Raw genomic sequence first — 17,876 nt, 5'->3', positions numbered from 1 at the left:
ACTCCGGAAGTGAGGGGCGCTGCTCTTTTCTTGTAGGGAGAGAAACACCACCGGGCCGGAAGAGCTGCTACAAAGATGCCCTTGATATTGTCTGTGAAGTGCCAACCACGGGGCCTGGCACAGAGGAGACCCTTAATAAACAGGAGCACCTTCCTCTCTTCTTTGTATTTTCATTAACAACCAGCAGCAGCTGATGTGACACGGAGTAGAAAAGACAGAGACGTAAACGTGGTCTTGTTTGTTGAGGTGGGGTTTTAGCCGGGTTTAGGATTTAAGAAGAATGGGGGAGAGTAGTAGATTCATCCATACAGATGAAAACTGAGGACACGGCAAATATATTCATAGAATTAGGACAGAAACCTGGCCTTTGGTAGGAGTAAAGGGGTCCAGAGGGATGTGTGGCCCAGAATGGGGTGGGTGGTGACACAGGAGTGGCCGGTGGGCAGGGTACTTTCGAGGACTCAGTAAGGAATTTTGACTTATTATTACAAACAATAAGGAATCATTGTAGTTTCTCGAGCTGGGAATGAAAATGATTTTTAGAGATCTACAGTTTCTTAGAGCCGGGCAACTCAGGGGACCGGACGACCACCAGGGCGGTATCTGGGCTCATGTTGGGGCCTTCGCAAGGATAGTACTGATGGGCTCTGGGCCCAGGGGAGCCAATGTCTTCAGAAAGGCATAAGTAGAATTTAGGAATGGGATAGCTGAGGGGCTGAGAAGGATCGAAGCTTAGCTCTCAGCAGGTCTGGACAGGTGAAGCCATTGGTGGTAACAAAAATAGGGAAGAGATAGTTGGTGATTACGAAGTGAGTTGGTGAAATCCTAACCCATAAATAGCAGGACTGAGAAGATCTGAGGACAGGGCATGAGCCAGATGCCCCCTTCTTTATGTGCCTGCAGTTCAGGCTCTGCGAAGCTTACGAGATTTATTCACCATCGCATGATGAGGATCATTGTGGAAGGTTATTTGTAGACGCTTATATCAACTGAGTCACACCTCTTGTGTAATTTTGTAAATAAATCAAGATTCCCTTTTAATGAATTTTTGAAGCTTTGCAAATGAATTGGTTTTGTTTTAAAAAGCTCTTAATAAACAGCTTGGTTTGAAAGCCGCTCTTGAGACACCTGGGTGGCTCAGTAGGTTAAACATCTGACTCTTGATTTCAGCTCAGGTCATGATCCCACAGTTTGTGGTTGAATTCCTCATCAGGCTCTGTGCTGTCAGTGAGGAGCCTGCCTGGGATTCTCTCTCTCCCTTTTTTGCTGCCTCTCCTACCCTCTCTCAAAATAAATAAATAAACTTTTTTAAAAAGTCGCCTTAATAAAATCCTTGTGTTCTCAATAAAATTAGCCACCTTGATGCTTTTTTAAAAAAATTTTTTAATGTTTATTTATTTTTGAGAGAGAGACAGACAGAGTATGAGTGGGGGAGGGGGCAGAGAGAGAGAGAGAGAGAGAGAGAGGGAGACCCAGAATCCTTAGCAGTCTCCAGGCTCTGAGCTGTCAGCACAGAGCCTGATGCGGGGCTCAAATTTGTGAACCGCAAGATCATGACGTAAGCCGAAGTCGGATGCTCAACCGACTGAGCCACCCAGGTGCCCCAACCACTCTGATGCTTTTAACCTGATCACAGATGGTCCTGTTTGGTGTGCCTGCATTTGCCTTCAGTACACAAAGCTGTATATTGAGCTGGGAGTTCTGGAATCCTTGGTCTGCACCACGGCTTCCCCTGGATCAAGCCTTTGGACACCCCTTTCTAGGATGAGCACCATCGCATCCGGGTCTAGGCCAGGCCACGGTGTTTGGTTTCCGGTGGGGACTCTGGCTTGAGCCGTGTTGTTTTCCCCCTTTGTCTCCCCGCCGTAGACTACTGTTTTCCAAAGTGAAGGTGGAGTCACTGTGCCGGGGCCCGGATGAGGCGCTCCTCACCTGTAAGCACATGTTGCAGATATGGAAATCCTGCTACAACCTAACCAACCCCAGGTAAGAGGCCAGCAGCGCCTGCTTTGTGTGGTGTTTGCATGGGTCCCCGCCCCACAGTGCCGCCGCCGATGGGCATTTAGCGGATGGTAGCAATGGAGCCGCACACACTCCATTCTTAAGGGGACTTTCTTCCAGTGGCCGATGAGGCCCCCACACCGTGGGTTTCTTTTGCGGCTGCTGCCGCGATGCCCCTCTAGGGCCCGGTTCATGGGCGACCTCTGATTCCTCTCAACCAGCCATTCAGTTAACTTCTTTGACAAGTCTTACCATCTTTCGGGTAATTTGTGGATAGACTCGTCAACCGTATACTCCAGATGGGGCTCCTATGGTAATATCTAAAAGGCCTCCGTAGACAATAGGCCGCGTCCTTCTAAAGAGAGTAGAAATCACTGTATCACTATTGGCAGGATAAAGCATGATTTTCAAACGGTTCAAATCATGGCTCAAATACAAAACAAGGACCTATCGAGATTTTATTTACCTCATTAACGAGGGAACCAGTAAGATGTTAAGACTGGTTCAGAGAAGAATTCAAAAAATAAATAACGCTAAAATGAATTTGCAAAAGATAGATATGCTAAAATGAACTTGCAAGGACATGCAAAGATAGGATCCTATAGAACAATGAAATATATGGTTGGGGGTCATCTTTTTTGCAGGGTAGAAATCAGTCGTATCTCATCTGCCCACAGAGGCAGATAACCTGCAGAAGGTTCACTAGTCAACCCCCAGCTCACCGCTGTAAGACACCCAGTAACCTGTTGTGCCCTTTTTCAAGTCTTGAACAGTTTTTCCGGGTGTGTGTCCTGCCTTATGAAGGACGTCATTTAATGAAAAGGGACCTAATAATTCAAGTGAACTCAGACAACTGCTCAGACACACTAGGAACATTTTTCAATCTCATAGCAAGATGTACGGACAGCCCACACTAGGCTCTTAAAAGTCAGGAGCCTAAATATGTTCAACTCACATCGTAAATGTGTCATAAATGTGTCACTAGCCCAGCACAGTCCCCCATGAGGCAATAGGCCACTGGCCTAGAGCGCTGGTGGGATGGGCGCTAAGGAGGCCACAGAGTACAGGTGGGGTTCCGTGTGGGATTTTGTTTTATAGAAGTTTCTGCAGTTAAAAAACTATATTCAAAATCAGGGCCCTCTTAGGGGATGGATGTTTGTGACCTGACATTCGACAGACTTGTGACCACAGGCCTGGGGGCAGTGCAGCTGGACGGGAGGAAGCTCACGCTGAACAGCCAGCCCGCCGTCCAGTTCCACGCCCAGCGGGCGGCCAGGCGACCCTTGCATCGCTGGAGTCGCAACAATTAGACAGGAGTCCCCTTCACATAGCCTGTGGCACATGACTGCTCATGCCCCATCTTCCTCTCCGTGAAAAGATAATCGTGAAACTGGCCTCTTCCCTTTTGCGGATATGTTCTGAAAATAAAGATCATTTTAATTAATTCTCCTTTTCTGAGTCTGTCAGCAGAAATAGAAAATGCCCATCTTATGTTCCCGAAAAGCCCCCCGCTCCTGGCTTACCAGAAGCAGCAGGATTTGGGGTAGAGTCTTTGCCACAAGCCCAGCTAACAGGAGACGCTCCCCAAGCTGGTTGCTTCCGTGCTGGAGCATTCCTTTGCCTGTACCCCCTTTAGAAATGAGAAAATACACCCATCAGCCTTCACATTGCCAATTTTCCCTCCGTTCTCCACACCTCTCCCACCTCCCCACATTTCCTCCCACTTAGCAACCAAGAATATTGAATGTGAGGAGAAAAAAATAGCAGAATTGGAAAGCTTTTTAAAAATACTTAACCAAATGCCTGGGCTGTGTGTCCATACTTCCTCCGTTTCCTGAAGGATCTTTCGGGGCCAGAGCAGGGAGGGACCCTGGCTCCAGAGGCAGAGTCTGGGTGGGGTGTGCGGGGGGGGGGGGGGGTTGGGGGGATGGAGGAGGACCCATCAGTTGGCGGAGCTCTCGCTCCTGCTACTCAGAGAGCCTTGAAGGAGGGGGACGGGTGGCAATCGAGCAGCCCCTTATTAAGGAGCTTCCTGATTGTTTTTTTAACTTTATTTATTTTCTTTGGGATATAAATAAATGTTTCTCCCGTAGGCCTTACCATTGCGCAAATTTAGACATCCTCCCCAGCGTGGTCAGGCAAGACGTGACCCTGGCAATAGAGTAAAGCATAAAGAGGAGAGGGCTGTGTCTTGACAAGGGATCACATACTTCCTAGTTCTCCAGATAAGGGCAGCTCTGGGTCCAAGAGCCTTGAGTCTATGATCAGGTCACACAGGGTTTCAGAAGAGGGTAGAATTGCATGAACCAATGCACAAGAAGCATCCCTGCTTTAAAAAAAAAAACAAAAAACAAAAAACGAAAATGAAAACAGCAGAAAGCATCTTGGGAAGTGGCTGCTTTGTACCAAGAGAAGGTCCACACTGACTTCCTGACTCAGGGCGCCCTTATTTCTGAGTGTGCTCGACCTGCCAGGGTTTCCCGCTGTCCCCACCCCCTCCCAGCTCCATCCCGGGGCTGACACAGGCCTCCAGAGCCCAGGAGGCGGTGAGGCACAGAGGATGGTTATGAGCAGTAGCGGGCCACACGGAGACTCAACGTGGCTTTCGTGTTCTCTGCAACTCGCTCTGTATTTTTGCTCGAAGGAAAATCACACCGAGCTAGTGGCTGAACTGAGCCTCAGACAGCTTGCAAAGAGCGCTCCACCCGCAGTCTGAGAATGCATCTCTTGCTGTGAGCAGCATGGGGGGGAGGCGTCCTCTCCAGTGTACATGTGGCAAGGTGTGTGTCATCTCAGGAGCCTGGGTTTATTCGCTGGGTGTGCAGTTTTATGTGCCTTTAGGAGAGAAACCCGTTTCCTGTTTCGTCTCCTCTCTCCCAGTAAAGTAGCAAGCCCCTTTGGTTCTTGCACATTTTGACTCTGCCACTGGGAACAGTGTGGCTTGTGAGCAGAGCACCCCATCCCCCAGAAGGCCCCAGCAGCCTCCTCGAACTGAATGACCCTTCCCTGGGCCATGGCTGTGCTGGGCCATCCACTTGTGCCTTACCTTCAGTCCCCACGTTAGCCCTGCAGAATCACTACTGTTCTCTCCGCTTTATGGAAAATAAATAAGTCTGAATAATTTGCCTCCATTTTCCCAAACAAGCAAGCAGTAGAGCTATGATTCAAGCCCCGGTCTAACATCAAAGCTTCCTGCACCAACCTGAGTCAGCAACCAACTTCTTTTTCTTTATTTTTATTTTATTAAAAAAATTTTTTTTTCAGTGTTTACTTTGTTTTGAGAGAGACAGAGCACGGGCTGGGGAGGGACAGAGAGAGGGTGCGTGCATGAGAGAGAGTACGTATGAGCGGGGCGGGGGAAGACAGAGAGAGAGGGGGAGACAGAGAATCCCAAGCAGGCCATGTGCTGACAGCACAGAGACCGATGCAGGGCTCGATCTCACGAACCACGAGATCATGACCTGAGCCGAAACCAAGAGCTGGACGCTTAACAGACTGAGCCACCCAGGCGCCCCTGTTTTTATTTTTTTATTGTTAACCCCTTCTTTCTCCCTCTTGCCACTACCACTGGGACCATCTCCATCATGTAGCCATGTAACTGGAAGAAAATGTTTTCTTCCTCAGTCCTATTCCTTACTAACAAACAGCACTTAACATTTTTACCGAGAGAAGGTCCAGAGCATTTTGGTGAAGCTTTTCTGTTTACAAAGCGGGCTGTCATTTCATCTTCAGAGCAGCCCCATGAAACAGGCAAATGTCATGTTCTCTCATACCCATTTTTCTGATGAGAACTGAGGGTCAGGGATATTGGGAGCTTACCTTGATTCCTATTACCCAGCTGTCAGAGGCCTGGAGGACACCAGGCATCTCCTCTCCCACCTGCCCCTCTCTGGTGTCCTGTCCCAGGCCCCTCTCTTACACCCGGCACTTACGTGTGCCACATGCTAGTTCAGAAGCTGGCGAGAGGCTGGGTGGCAACAAGAACTCCCGGGCTCTGACTGCTAGCCCGCTGCCAGCTTGCCTCTTGCATCTGGCCACCTCTGCGTACCACGGAAGGTAGAGAGGATTTCCAAGAGAAGCTTCCAGTGTCTGGTATAACTTTAACCGTCACTACAGTGCACTCTAAATGTTCAGTCTGAGCGGGGAACAGAAGTTACCCGCACCTGTGCATCTGCCTACATGGAGATCTGTAGCTTACGTACCATGGATCTGGGGCTCCTGCCACTGTCCTCTCCCTAAACTGTCTCCTAGCACCACTGACCAGGAATGGTTTTGCTTCCCTTCCTGCTTGCCTCCTTGAGAGGTGCTCCTGGCAGCCTAAAGCACTGGGCTCTGCTAACTGGGTAGTAAGGTGGCAGAGGGTGGTCCATGGGAGGGGCCCAAGAAGGCCCCAGAGGGAGAGAGGAAGTCTTTTGTAAGAGACACTGGCCAGAGAAAGTCAAAGAAACTCAAGGGTTGGCCAGGGCCTCCCTTTGCCCCTTCCTCCACATTCCAGAGGTCATTGGAAAGGCAAATCTTGATGGGTTAAGACTCCGTACCCTCTAAAGGTAGAACTAACCATTGCTTAAAGCAACCAGCCAAATTCTCAGTCCCAGCATTCAGGGTGGAAACAAAACCATCTCCATTTTGAAGAGTGAATTGTTGCTTATATACTGTTTTCAAAAGGAACTATGGAACATGCACTGTGGGTTGTAACTATGGGCTGGTGGAGGGGAAGGCTATCCTGTGTCATTACCAGTGGATAAGGCTCACAAGTCACGATTTGGGTTTTAGTTGCGGTTTCTAACATTGAGAGCAGGAGGCCCTTAAATCAGCTTTCCCACCCTTATCATTGCACCAGAATGCAAGGAATAAGTGGTCCTCAGAAATTAGCCAGCCGTGTTAACCTCAGCTACATGTATAGGTATGTATATTGATAACGATGCACGGAATATACCCAAAAGTTACAAATCTTCTGAACGCTGTGACCACATGACCTCCGTTCAGCCTTGCAAAGCTGTATGTAGGAAGACAACCCTTATCTTCATCTGACAGGGAAAGTAGACCCCAAGTGACCTACTTGTTAGGGACAGATAGAAAGTAAGAAGCCAGATGACCCCACCCCCGCCCCCACCCGCGCCCCCACCCTCTGGCTGGCTCCCAGGACCCAGCAGCACACGTAACAGCCAACCTTGGGCTCTGAAACTTGGTAAGATGGGAAGCCCGGAGGGTTAGGGCCAAAACAAACACTTCTGATCCATTTCCTCAGATTGGGTCCACCAAAATGCCAGGCGAATCCTTCCTTTGCAATGCCAACACCTTATTGTGTGGCCTGGAATCCCCCAGGAGATTGAAAAAAAAAAATATCACTATATGTTGAGATAACATCTTCTGGAAAGCTCCTAAGTGAGGAGCCATTGCCATATTCAGACAACTCTTTGTAATATCTTTGTCATATTTATATTAAAAATATATACATGAACAGACCAATGTTGGAACTGTTCAGTCGGTAGTGTGATTAATGCACATTTGCATGTACTTTTGTGCTGTCTTCTGCTCAGAGACATTTATTATTTCTCAATTGCGGAAATAATGAATAGAGTGGTTTCCAAAAAACGCGTATCCAATGATGTAATAAGTATAGGCTGACAAATAGTCTGTACTGAGGCAAGTTTCCATCTGTTTCCTGTGGATTTCTCTAACTACATCACTGGACGTGGAAATTGCAGCCTGAGAACCATATTAAGTTTCATACCAAATCTTGTTTGTATCACTTTTAGCAACAGCTGCACGCAGGAAGGAAATTGTGTTCCTTTATTATAGAATTTGAACTTCTTAACAACAACAACAACAAAATACCACTCCTAGAGCCCCCAGATTGACAAAACAAAATAGATGCAAAGAAAAGCATTATAGATAGACTCAAACCTCAAGAGATAGATGGGCTGCTTTTTGGAGCTTCTTTGATGGAATCTCATGATAGAGGAAAAAAGGAAGAATGTAACTGTTTTTGCTTACAAGCTTCTTAGAACGAAAGAAAACAAGAGTCTGTATGAGCTCCCGTCCGCTACCTGTGTTTCATTCCACCCGGGCCTGATGTGGTCTCCCAAGCGACTTGCCAACCAATGGTGCCAAGCCCGTTCTGTGGGAGCAAGGTGGGGAGGGAAGGGTGGTGCAGCTGGCCTGTGTGACCTCACAGCCCCTTTCCCTCCTGTGTTAAGTAGGGACACAAACCAGGCCATGGCTGTTGTTGCCCTTGGAAAGGAAAAGCAGGGGCCAGGGGTTCTCAGATCCAGCTACACATCAGAGCCATCTGGGGAGCTTGGAAAAATGTTGACTGCCCCAGAAATGCTGATGGATTTGGTCTGGAGAGGGGCCTAGGGTTCAGAGTCTTCTAGAAATGCCCCAGGCAGGTGACTTCCCTGGGCAGTGAGGGCTGAGGTGTAGACCGTTGATTAGTAAAGCAGTTCGAGGACGGTGTGTGTTTACGGGCTTGATGAGGTGCAAGACATTCAACACAGAATGCCAATCCAGTGGGTTCCCCATTCTAAGGTGGTTCGAGAACCTGCCTTCAAAGTTTCTTTCTTGTATCTTATAATGACACAAAAAGGGCGAAAATTAGCAAGGGTCTGTGGGTGTGGTTTACGTGTGTTTGTGACAGTGAACATGGAAAGTAATCCCAGCCCAGGCCTTGCCACAAGCGGGATGCCTGGTCCTCAACGGAGAGAGTGTTAAAGAGCATCGAAAACGCACAAAAGGGGTGTTACTGCACTTCAGGGTCAGTGGTGGTTAAGTCTGTGTCTTTCCCCTGCCCCCCTTCAAATGACTGACCTCTGCAGCTGTGTTTTGCAGTGATTCTGGACGTGGGAGCAGCCTCTTAGATAGAACCATTGCTGACAGACGACAGCTTAACACAATTACTTTGCCAGACTTCAGCGATCCCGAGACAGGTGAGAATAACAGACCAGAGGGGACGAAACGGTGTCCACGAGAACGTGGGGCCTGGCCCCGAGTGGCGCGGGGTGGAGACTGCCAGGGACTGGGCTTGGAAACGCTCCTCACGCAACTAGGTTAAACTCAATCGAGGCGCATTTTCTCCAGCGTCTCTTCAAGTGTGTGTTCACAGTGGGGGTTGCGATAGTGCCTGCCCGGCAGAGCTCTTTGAAATCTTTTCTATTTTTCCCCTTGTTCTCAGAGCCCAAAATTCAAAACTAAAATTAGATCGTTCCCATCCCCGTGAAGCTTCCCCTCTGCTTTTCTGTCTGCCTCTCTCTCTCTCTCTTTAGGTTTCAGACCTTGCTGAAATCGGTTCTGATTTTTAATCAGTTGCACGTAGGAACATCCTCCCCACCCCCACCCTGGGCCAAAAGGCCCTTTAGGGACGCAGGTGGGTTCCGAGCTTCTGATGCCCCTGTCCCCACGTGAAGGCCTGCTGCACTCACTGCCTCTGAGCACATAGGTACACCTCGTCATTTGTGCTTCCACATCTGCCGGGTAAGGAGGAACAAATACACCTCTGTCATTTCCAAACCTCCAAACAAGTAATGCTAACAGTTACACCGACCATCCAGGGGCAGTTTGGAGGATGTAAAGAAATTCCCTCTGCTTTGAGCCTCAGAGACCATTTCACAGCATCATCGGAAAGCCGGCTCTGCTTCCTCTCCCCCTGCCCCTCAGAGGCAGTCTGTGTAAGGCTTTAATCCCCCTCTGGGTATGCCTGCTCTTTTATGGGCTGGCTTCATGGAAGGAGCCTCCCAGTCCTTCTCCTGACCAAGCCTTTCCAGAGAAAGCCAGGGAGCAGCCCTGAGGTGTGCACAGCCATCTCCTGGAAGATCCGGCCCCTGGCAGGATGGAAGAAACACCACCTCTCGGAGCCAGATGTGCTACCCGCCCAGGCCCATGCCCATGCGGATGCTAACAGCTGCCTGCAAACAGCATTCCTGTGCTAGGCTCCCTTTTACCAAATTTGCAGTCTTCAGAAGTCTGCCCCCAGGGCCCCAGGGTTCCTAGGTCAAAGGAGTGTTGGGTATTAGATGCAGCATGAATTGCAAATCAATGCAGTTTAACACTGGCAGCCTGTGCTCAAAATGCAGACCACCAAGCCACAGAGAAACTCCCCCTCCCCGACCCTGCAGTGGCCTGACCGCCTCCCTCCCCTTGACCAGCAGTCCTTGGAGGGGGGCCTCTGGCTTTGAGTAGCACAGAAGTGCTCCTAGAGACACTGTGTAAGCCCTTGTTGCTGGAAAGGCTGTCCACACTGGCCGCTGCAAGGTGAGGCTGGGACACGGTGGGGAGGAGGGGAAGCTCACGGCCGCACCTGCAGCAATTTGGCTGATTCAGAACAGCTGCTGCGGCTGCCCAGGGCTTCCTCCCCCGTCACCCCTCCTCACCACCCTGGGAGGACAGTCCTACTGAATGCAGACCCCCTCTCCTTCCAGCTGGCCTGGACCTTCATTTCCCCTGAAGTCCCAAGGCTCGAATACCACATCGCATTAAATACAGAGAGTGGCAGAAAATAAGAGAGACCCTGTTATTTGTGCTCCCCTTTGCCCCGTGGGACATTCTCCCTAGAGACCTCAAGAATCTCCCTCTTCAGGTTTGAGCCTTCTCAGGTGCCATAGCGTCCAGGAGGGGTGTGTCTGTGGCACAGGCAGGGGCTCATGCATCTGCTCTGTCACTCACTCCGGGGGTCCCAGGTGGTTAGGGTCTGGATTGCTTGCACAGGTGCCCTGCCCCCAGCAGGAGAGAAGCACAGCCTCCCAGGCCTGGCCACTGACCATTTTACTGTTGTTGTTGTAGTATCCCTACAAGATGATTCTTGCAGGAATCCCTACAAGACTTCATTCCCCAGCCCTGCCCCCAGAGCCCCAAACTCTTGGTTTACACGGCACCAATTACTTACCCAGGAGGCCAGGGAATCAGAAGAATGGAAGGCCACCTCAGGAGGCCTTGCCAGTTGCCCCCTGGTTGCAAGTGAGGGTAGTACATTCTGAAATGACAGTTGAAAGCAAAGAGACGAAATTTAGGGAGGCTCGCCTAAAAATGGAAAGTGTGCCTCCATCTCGGTTACGAGAGCCCAGTTTTCTGTAGTTCAGCTTGGGGGGTGGGGGAGCAGTCAGAGGGCCAACCCATTCTCATTCATACACCTGTGTGGATGGCCTAACTTGTGAACAGCACACAGATTTTAGGTTTTGATTCGGAAGGTGCCCTAGAGAAGTTTTTACTCCCATCCCCGCACCCCCGTCTGGTTTTTCCGTAAAGGCAACCATTTTTATTGACTTTTTGGTTTGCCCTTCCAGTGTGTTTGCATTCAAATATTCAGAGATATCATTTCCATGTCCCCCCACACGACAAATAGCGGAATACTGTGTATATGTGCTGTTCAGTCCCTGGCTCGGTTCACTTCACGGCATGTCCTAAAGACCCCTCCGTATCCATCCGTGCAGAATGTCCACATTCTTTACAACAACGTAGCATTCCATGGCGCACGCCCCTCACACTCTGGACTTAACCCGTCCGGCGGGGATCTCGGCCATCTTCCTCCTTCCCTTTGCCACAGTCTTCAGTGCACGTGAGGGAGGAGGCTGGCTAATTTTGAGTATCCACTGCAGCTCTGCTCATTTCGGAAAGCAACTGGGCTTAGAGAAAAAGGGAAAAGGAACTTACCCGAGGTAGAAATGCTCCTGAATCAAAACAAAGTGTCTGAGAGAACCCAGCCCTGCAGGTGACGTCTTGCTAACAGCATCGGTCCTCTTCTTTTCTTTCCCCAACTCCCTCATTTAAAGGGCACAGGCATGTGACACTAGCAAAGCCACAGCGTTGGCATCGGCAACGATGTGGCCAGAGCCATGGCGAACTTCCACCGCCATGACCCTGTCCGTTCTCAGTCAGCCAGCGTGCAGATAGGCCCTCTTGGGTTACTTGTTTGGGTGTTGAAGAACAAAAACGTATCTCCTCTTAAAAAAATTTTTCTCTATTGTGGAAGATCTTCAAACATACCCAAAATAGAGATACTAATATAATGAGTCCCCACGTACCCACCACCAGCTTTCAGCAATCAGTATTCCTTTTGCATCCACCTCCCCTGTCCCACACTTAGATCTTACAGAGTATTTTAAGGCACATCTCAGACATCATATTTTGTGTCCTAAAATTTCAGTGTACATGTCAAATAGATAAGAACTCTTTAAAAATGTAAGTCCAATGCTGTTATTATACATCTGGGTCATTATAAGGTGCAGGCTCAGCATTATTGATGTTGGAAGTGGTTAATTAACTAGGTATGGTTTTTTACCTCCGAAATTGTCCACATGGACATCTATGGAATAACATCAGGGGAACTCTTGTCTGGAAGCTTTGGATTGGCCAAGTCCCCTGTGGCTAAGAAAGTGGGCATTGGGTTCATTAAATGGATGTGACAAATTGAAAAATCCGCCTAAACAACATGTTTTCCCTTTCAGTGTCACCTCTGGTCCCCCTTCCCCCACCTCTGATAGGTCCCAGCCATGGAAACAGAGGAATCAAATAGAGTGACAGTCTTAACGTTGAAGCTATGAATCATTGTCTTTTCTTAGGAATAAGTTGGTAGTTCCTTAAATAGAGGATGAAAAAAAAAATTTTTTTTCTTCCTTTGCCTTCAAAACAGGATGTAGAGTAAGGAGATTTATCTTTAATCATTGGTAGATATCACTGGACACCTGTCCAAAGCAAAGTCATTCTTTGAACTTGAAAGTTTGGTCCATTGTGTCTGGGAAAGGTGGTCTCCCTCTTACTTGTGTATGTCTCCAGCTGTGAGACCTGAAGGCGACAATAACAGCTTCCTTTTCAAAGTGCCCCAGCCTGTGCACCGAACCACAGACCAACTTAGAAAGCTTAGCACTCTGTTGTCACGATGCTGGGACTAAGACATATCATCATACCTCAGTATCTCTACCTAGGAAAACCTAACCTTTCAAGTAAACTTTATATAAGGGCTTCTCCTAAAAAACAAGTCCAGGAATAACCAAGGTCTACTGCACCTTTCCAAATGAAAAGCGGTTTCCTCTAGAATGTCCTGGATATTGTAGGTTAGAGATGGTCATTGGATCATGCTGCTGAGTCTGTGCCCAGGTAAATCTGAGTTATTTTTATTCTGTGGTGTTGTTGCAGAACAATTAAATAACCAGTGGGGGAAAAAAACAACAAATTTGTTTTCTTCGAAAAGCACTTGTATGCTATTGTCCAGTACAGGAATGATTGTCTATTACATGACCTCATTTTCTTTGCAGCTTATGTGAGTATATGAAAAGCTAGTTTATTTTTTCCTTTGTGTTTCTAAAGCTTTTTTTGCCTTTATCCTTTTTTTTTTTCTCTTTCACTTTTTTAGTGTCAGATTCCTCCTCCTCCTCCTCCTCTTCTCTTTCAAGAACCGAATCTCCTCTCCACCTGTTTGTATCTCCTCATCTTCATTCTCCTCCCAAACCTGACACCTTTGTGTGGCCCCCTGCAGCTCATTCATTCAATGACCCAGGTCCCCGCCAGGAGCCCTCTCTGTGTAAACATGCTTTATGGTTTTTCCTTTCTTGTTAGACCTGCTTCATTTGCCTGATGTTTCATTTTCTGATAATCTTCCTAACTGATAAGCTGAATAGGAAACTCCCATCAAATTTATCTGAGGGGAAAATCTTGCCAACTTAAAAAATCCAAGAGCTGTTTGGGGCAGAAAGAGACATTGGTGCCCAAGTTCCAACCTCCTCTTTGAAAAGGAAAGGAAACCTGTTTTGAGCAGAATAAACAGAAGCTTTTCTAGACAATTCCGTCCCGTCCTTGGTTACTTGTATGCTTTCCTGGAGTTAATGTTAATGCATAAGAACGCTATTTTTAAAAAAGGCAAAATAGAACATTTTGCCAATAACTTATTTATTTGTATTTCTGATTTTCTATTTAGAAATGAATTCGACAAGCATACAGTGATCAAGGTGATATCCTAAAGATAATGGTCGTATGCCCTTTAAGTTTGCGGTTCTCAAACTTTACTTACTGTCCATCAAAAGCACATGAAGAGCTTTAAGAACCACAGATCCCCTGAACCCCATCCCTATAGCTTATGACTCAGTAGGCCTGAGCTGGAGCCCAGGCACCTGGATTTACAGAATACCCACTTGGGATTCCAAAGCCAGTGGGTCACCACATCTTGGGAAGCAACGGTATAAATTGTTTTCCGTTTGCTAGGAAGGCAAATGTAGGGTTTGGGTGAAAACCCATGAAATCATGTAGGGAAATTGGATGGTATTTTAATCTGATCTTGCTTTTAAATAATACAAAAATTTGAAAGTCTCTTTTACAGTGTTTGGGGACCTGTCCATTAAAAAAAGAGAGAGAGAGAGAGAGAGAAAGATTCCTGTACTAAAATGAAACCCTGGTCGGTAAGGTCCTTAGATGGGACCCAACTGTGGGTCTCCCCCCAGGAGGTACAGCCTTGCTTCCTTTCACTTACTTATTTAACATCCACTTTGCCCAAAGCACTGCCAGAAAATTTAATCTCTGTATCCATAATTTAGAAGGGCTCATCTTTGTCCCAGATGCTCAGTTATAGGCAGAACAAAAGCCCCTGAGGGGAGGCGCTGTCAGAGAGAACTGCTTTCTCTAATGTGCTCATCGTTTGGATGGTAAAGCTGCTGTGTTAAACTCACACACGCACAAAGCCGGGGCAGAAATGAGGCTATCATCTAAAATAAATCATCCAAACCAGGAAACGCTCTGGCTCTACTTATCTGTGTAGTAAGTGTGCTCAACTTTGCTTTCGTGGCAATCCCAGCTTTATGAAACGCAAGATGAAGATAATGTTTATAAACTGCTTATGTTGTTTTTAACCCACTTCTTAAAATAGACATCGTCTCTTAATACAATGCCTCCAGGCAATTGCCACCTTCAGTTTTTTCCAGAAAAGCTGTTTGTTTCACATTGACTGTTGCCCAGTTTTTTGGTCTTAAAATGGGATCTTACCATTCTAGAATAGCATGATACATGCCCACTGGCCCGTCCTCTCCTGTTATACGGCAAACCCGCCTCTGTCAACACCATCCCGAGGATCCCTGTGTTCCTTTAGACTTTATAAGGTTGAAGTCCTGACTCTTCAGTGAAGCACTAGATATCAGATGAATTAGTGAATTTTTAGGGCGATGAGCCCCCCACTGGGCTTTCTGCTGAATGTGCTGTATTCCACGAAGGACTCAACTGTTTATTCTTTGTGAAACCCAGAGCCATCTTCCCATCCTTAGAGAGCGCCTAGCCAGTAACCAGGTGTTTTACACCAAGACCGATGTGCCCAAGAATCTTTCTCCCCCATAGATACAACATTTCGTTAGAGAAAGGGAAAACATACCACACATTACTGATAAATGTAAAATTTCTTGATTAAAACTGTAATGAATTTGAATCCCAGCTCCTTTCGTTAGGAGGGATAGCCAAGGCCCCAAGTTCTACGAATGTCTCTCCCCAATCCTTTGACTTCATAGGAGCAAAAACTAGCCGAGGTCTACAAAGTATTGGAATCATGATTAGGGTTAGTGGTGGAAAGATCTGAAAAGTGCTTGTCTGATTATTTTTCCCTTCCCTTTGGAATTTCCTGCCCTGGAAACAAAACACATTACATGAATTGGTCAGCTTTCATGTGCTGGGTGAACATTTCAATGTAGAGGGGAATGCCCAGTTGGCCTTTCTTTGGTTTAAAAAAAAAAAAAAAAAAATCATTGTTAGTGGAAAAACATGTGTCACTCTTGAGTTGAAATCTAATTCGACACAGCCAGACTTAACAGTTGGAAGGTTATTAGAACTCTATTTGCTTTTTTAGCCTTAATTTTGATTTTTCAAATGTTTTGTTTCTTGGTTTTAATTTTTGATTTGGTTTGTTGTTCCAAGGCAACTCTCCAGAAGTATACTTTCATGGTTTCCCCTCCCTTTTTTCAGTTAGTAAGTAGCTTACCAATCTATTAACCTCTCTGAGGGCCTCCAGAATCACGCTTCCCTCCACCACGGAACGTGTGTTGTCGTTGTCGACCGCTGGGAATGCTGAGATGACATGGACGCAAAGCTGCCACGTGCTTGCCCACTCCGCCCCCCCCCCCCCCCGTTCCCATCTCCCCCAAGATTCTAATGCATTCCGCTGCAGCTTGGGCTTAAGCAATGAGGAGGCGGCACTTCTCTGGGAGGGACCACAGAAGGAGGCAGCGTGGGAAAGATGCCCTAGTAAGGGCATGCAGTGGATTGGTCAGCAGCCCCAGTGGCCTGATTGGAAGTGTGAGGCACTCAGCCTCCCCAGTGTGGGTCGTCTGTGAATTTTAGGTAGAGGGAACCAGTTGAATCTGGAAATTTTTTTTCCAGTTCAACCATTATTGCTGCATAGGAAAGCAGTCCTAATCATGAATTGTCCTAAAATAAGCTAAACAGATGCCATAAAACTTAACCTACACCTACCAAAATTTAAAGGAGACCAAGCGGTTCCCTGGGTGTAGGACTCATACTTTAGGTGGTATCCTTTTAAGGCAGGAGTGAAGTTTCACATCTTTCAGAGGATGTTTCCTAGACTTCTGATTCTCTCTGGGCAAATATTTTTGGGAAATACTGCATCTCCCTCTTAGGGACTGACAGTTCACATTAGCATATTAAAGGCTCTGAGAAGTCCTGCAGTTTAAAAAAAGTTCGAGCTAATTTCCTGAGCTAATTTCATCATTTTTCCCACCCTGTAGAATCAGCATTCCAGGCACTGCATTCTGGGAGATGCTCACGTATATGGTGATCCAGTGCATTTGAATGATCTGAGCCTTTACTGCTTATAGTAAATATACCCCTCAGGGAGTTGATTTCCCCTCTGAAATCCAGCTCAGCTTAGATGTGACTTTATTTCTGGCTTCTAAAAGTGTCAATACAAATAAGACATTTTTTTAAATAAATACAAGTCCATAATAGAAGAGATATGTTTGGTGTTGTCATCACATTAGGGTTCTTCATGGGGAAAAAAAAAAGGTCTTACCACCAAGGTTCTTTCAATATCAGGCTCCTCGGATACATTAAAAAGATTTGATTTTCAGAAAGTCAGGTTACCTTAAAATCTTCAGGCAGCCCACATTAGTGACAGTGAGGCTTGATACATTTGTACAAGGGACTTAACTATCTTCTGTGGAAACCATTCCAGCTCTCTCCAAAGTCAGGAAACCTAGGTTCAAGGGCCACTTCTGTGGAAGAACCCAGGGAACTCATTTAATCAGAGTCCACCTTAGTTTCCCCATCTGTAGGGATGTCAGCTTACTAATTCTTCTGTTCACACATGCCTTTATGGTATGCCAGGAGCCCCTCCTGATCTCAAGCTTCCGGTCAGGTACCTGCTCCCGAGGGGCAGGGAGGTGGCCGCCAGGTGGGAAGAGCCCGACTGGGACACAACTGTCCAAGGCTCTCTCCACGCTGCTCACCACTCCTTAGACCCGGGGACCCCAGGCAGCCCCCTTCTTGAGTGCCCTTGCAGTCCTTATCTTGGAGGAGAATGTGTGTCGACATTTTATTTGCCTCTCCAAGAACATGCTCAAATCAAGAACGCCAACTTGGGTTCTTGGCTCACTGATTCTGGTCAAGCTGCTGCCCCTTTTAGGAACCTGTAACCCGGAGAAGAGAATAAGCAGATTAATGATAAACAAACCCCTGGAATGAAATAAGGTTGAAAAACAAACTCAAGGTCATTGTTTTTTCCCCTTTTCTTATGGCTAGCATTTTATTATTGACCTTGCATTTTCTGACAGTTCAAAATGTATCTCGTGATCAGGAAATGACCAGCCTGTTGGGTGTCTATTTCACCCTCTGCTCCTGCTTAACAGAATAAAGTCGGGGTTTTTTTCATCTGTATTTGAACAAGTTACTCTTAGTGA

At 47.1% G+C, this 17,876-nt stretch overlaps 1 protein-coding gene and 1 long non-coding RNA gene across 10 annotated transcripts in view; one reads left to right on the top strand and one right to left on the bottom strand.

The window, feature by feature from the left end:
• The window catches only part of TTC7B (tetratricopeptide repeat domain 7B), a 233,233-nt gene that overhangs the window by 159,807 nt on the left and 55,550 nt on the right, over positions 1-17,876 (top strand). For 4 of the 9 annotated variants that reach the window (XM_040477995.1, XM_040477996.1, XM_040478004.1 and 1 more), the window contains 4 exons: positions 1,870-1,986; positions 8,833-8,930; positions 13,346-13,513; positions 15,880-15,930. In XM_040477995.1, coding sequence (XP_040333929.1) covers positions 1,870-1,986; positions 8,833-8,930; positions 13,346-13,513; positions 15,880-15,930 — 434 coding nt within the window. The remainder of the gene's footprint in view (positions 1-1,869; positions 1,987-8,832; positions 8,931-13,345; positions 13,514-15,879; positions 15,931-17,876) is intronic. The other 5 variants (XM_040478000.1, XM_040477999.1, XM_040478003.1 and 2 more) reach the window with 3 other exon arrangements.
• Positions 3,161-3,894, bottom strand: LOC121032185 (uncharacterized). The gene is made up of 3 exons (XR_005791133.1): positions 3,798-3,894; positions 3,525-3,631; positions 3,161-3,419 (listed from the first exon to the last, which is right to left on the bottom strand). It is a non-coding gene; the product is annotated as an uncharacterized LOC121032185 (long non-coding RNA).

Source organism: Herpailurus yagouaroundi, unplaced genomic scaffold (genome assembly GCF_014898765.1).
Source record: "Herpailurus yagouaroundi ecotype Mexico unplaced genomic scaffold, PumYag 141, whole genome shotgun sequence".
Lineage (NCBI taxonomy): Eukaryota > Metazoa > Chordata > Mammalia > Carnivora > Felidae > Herpailurus > Herpailurus yagouaroundi.
Note: the sequence above shows the minus strand (reverse complement) of the source record. Positions and strands in the feature narration are given on the sequence as shown.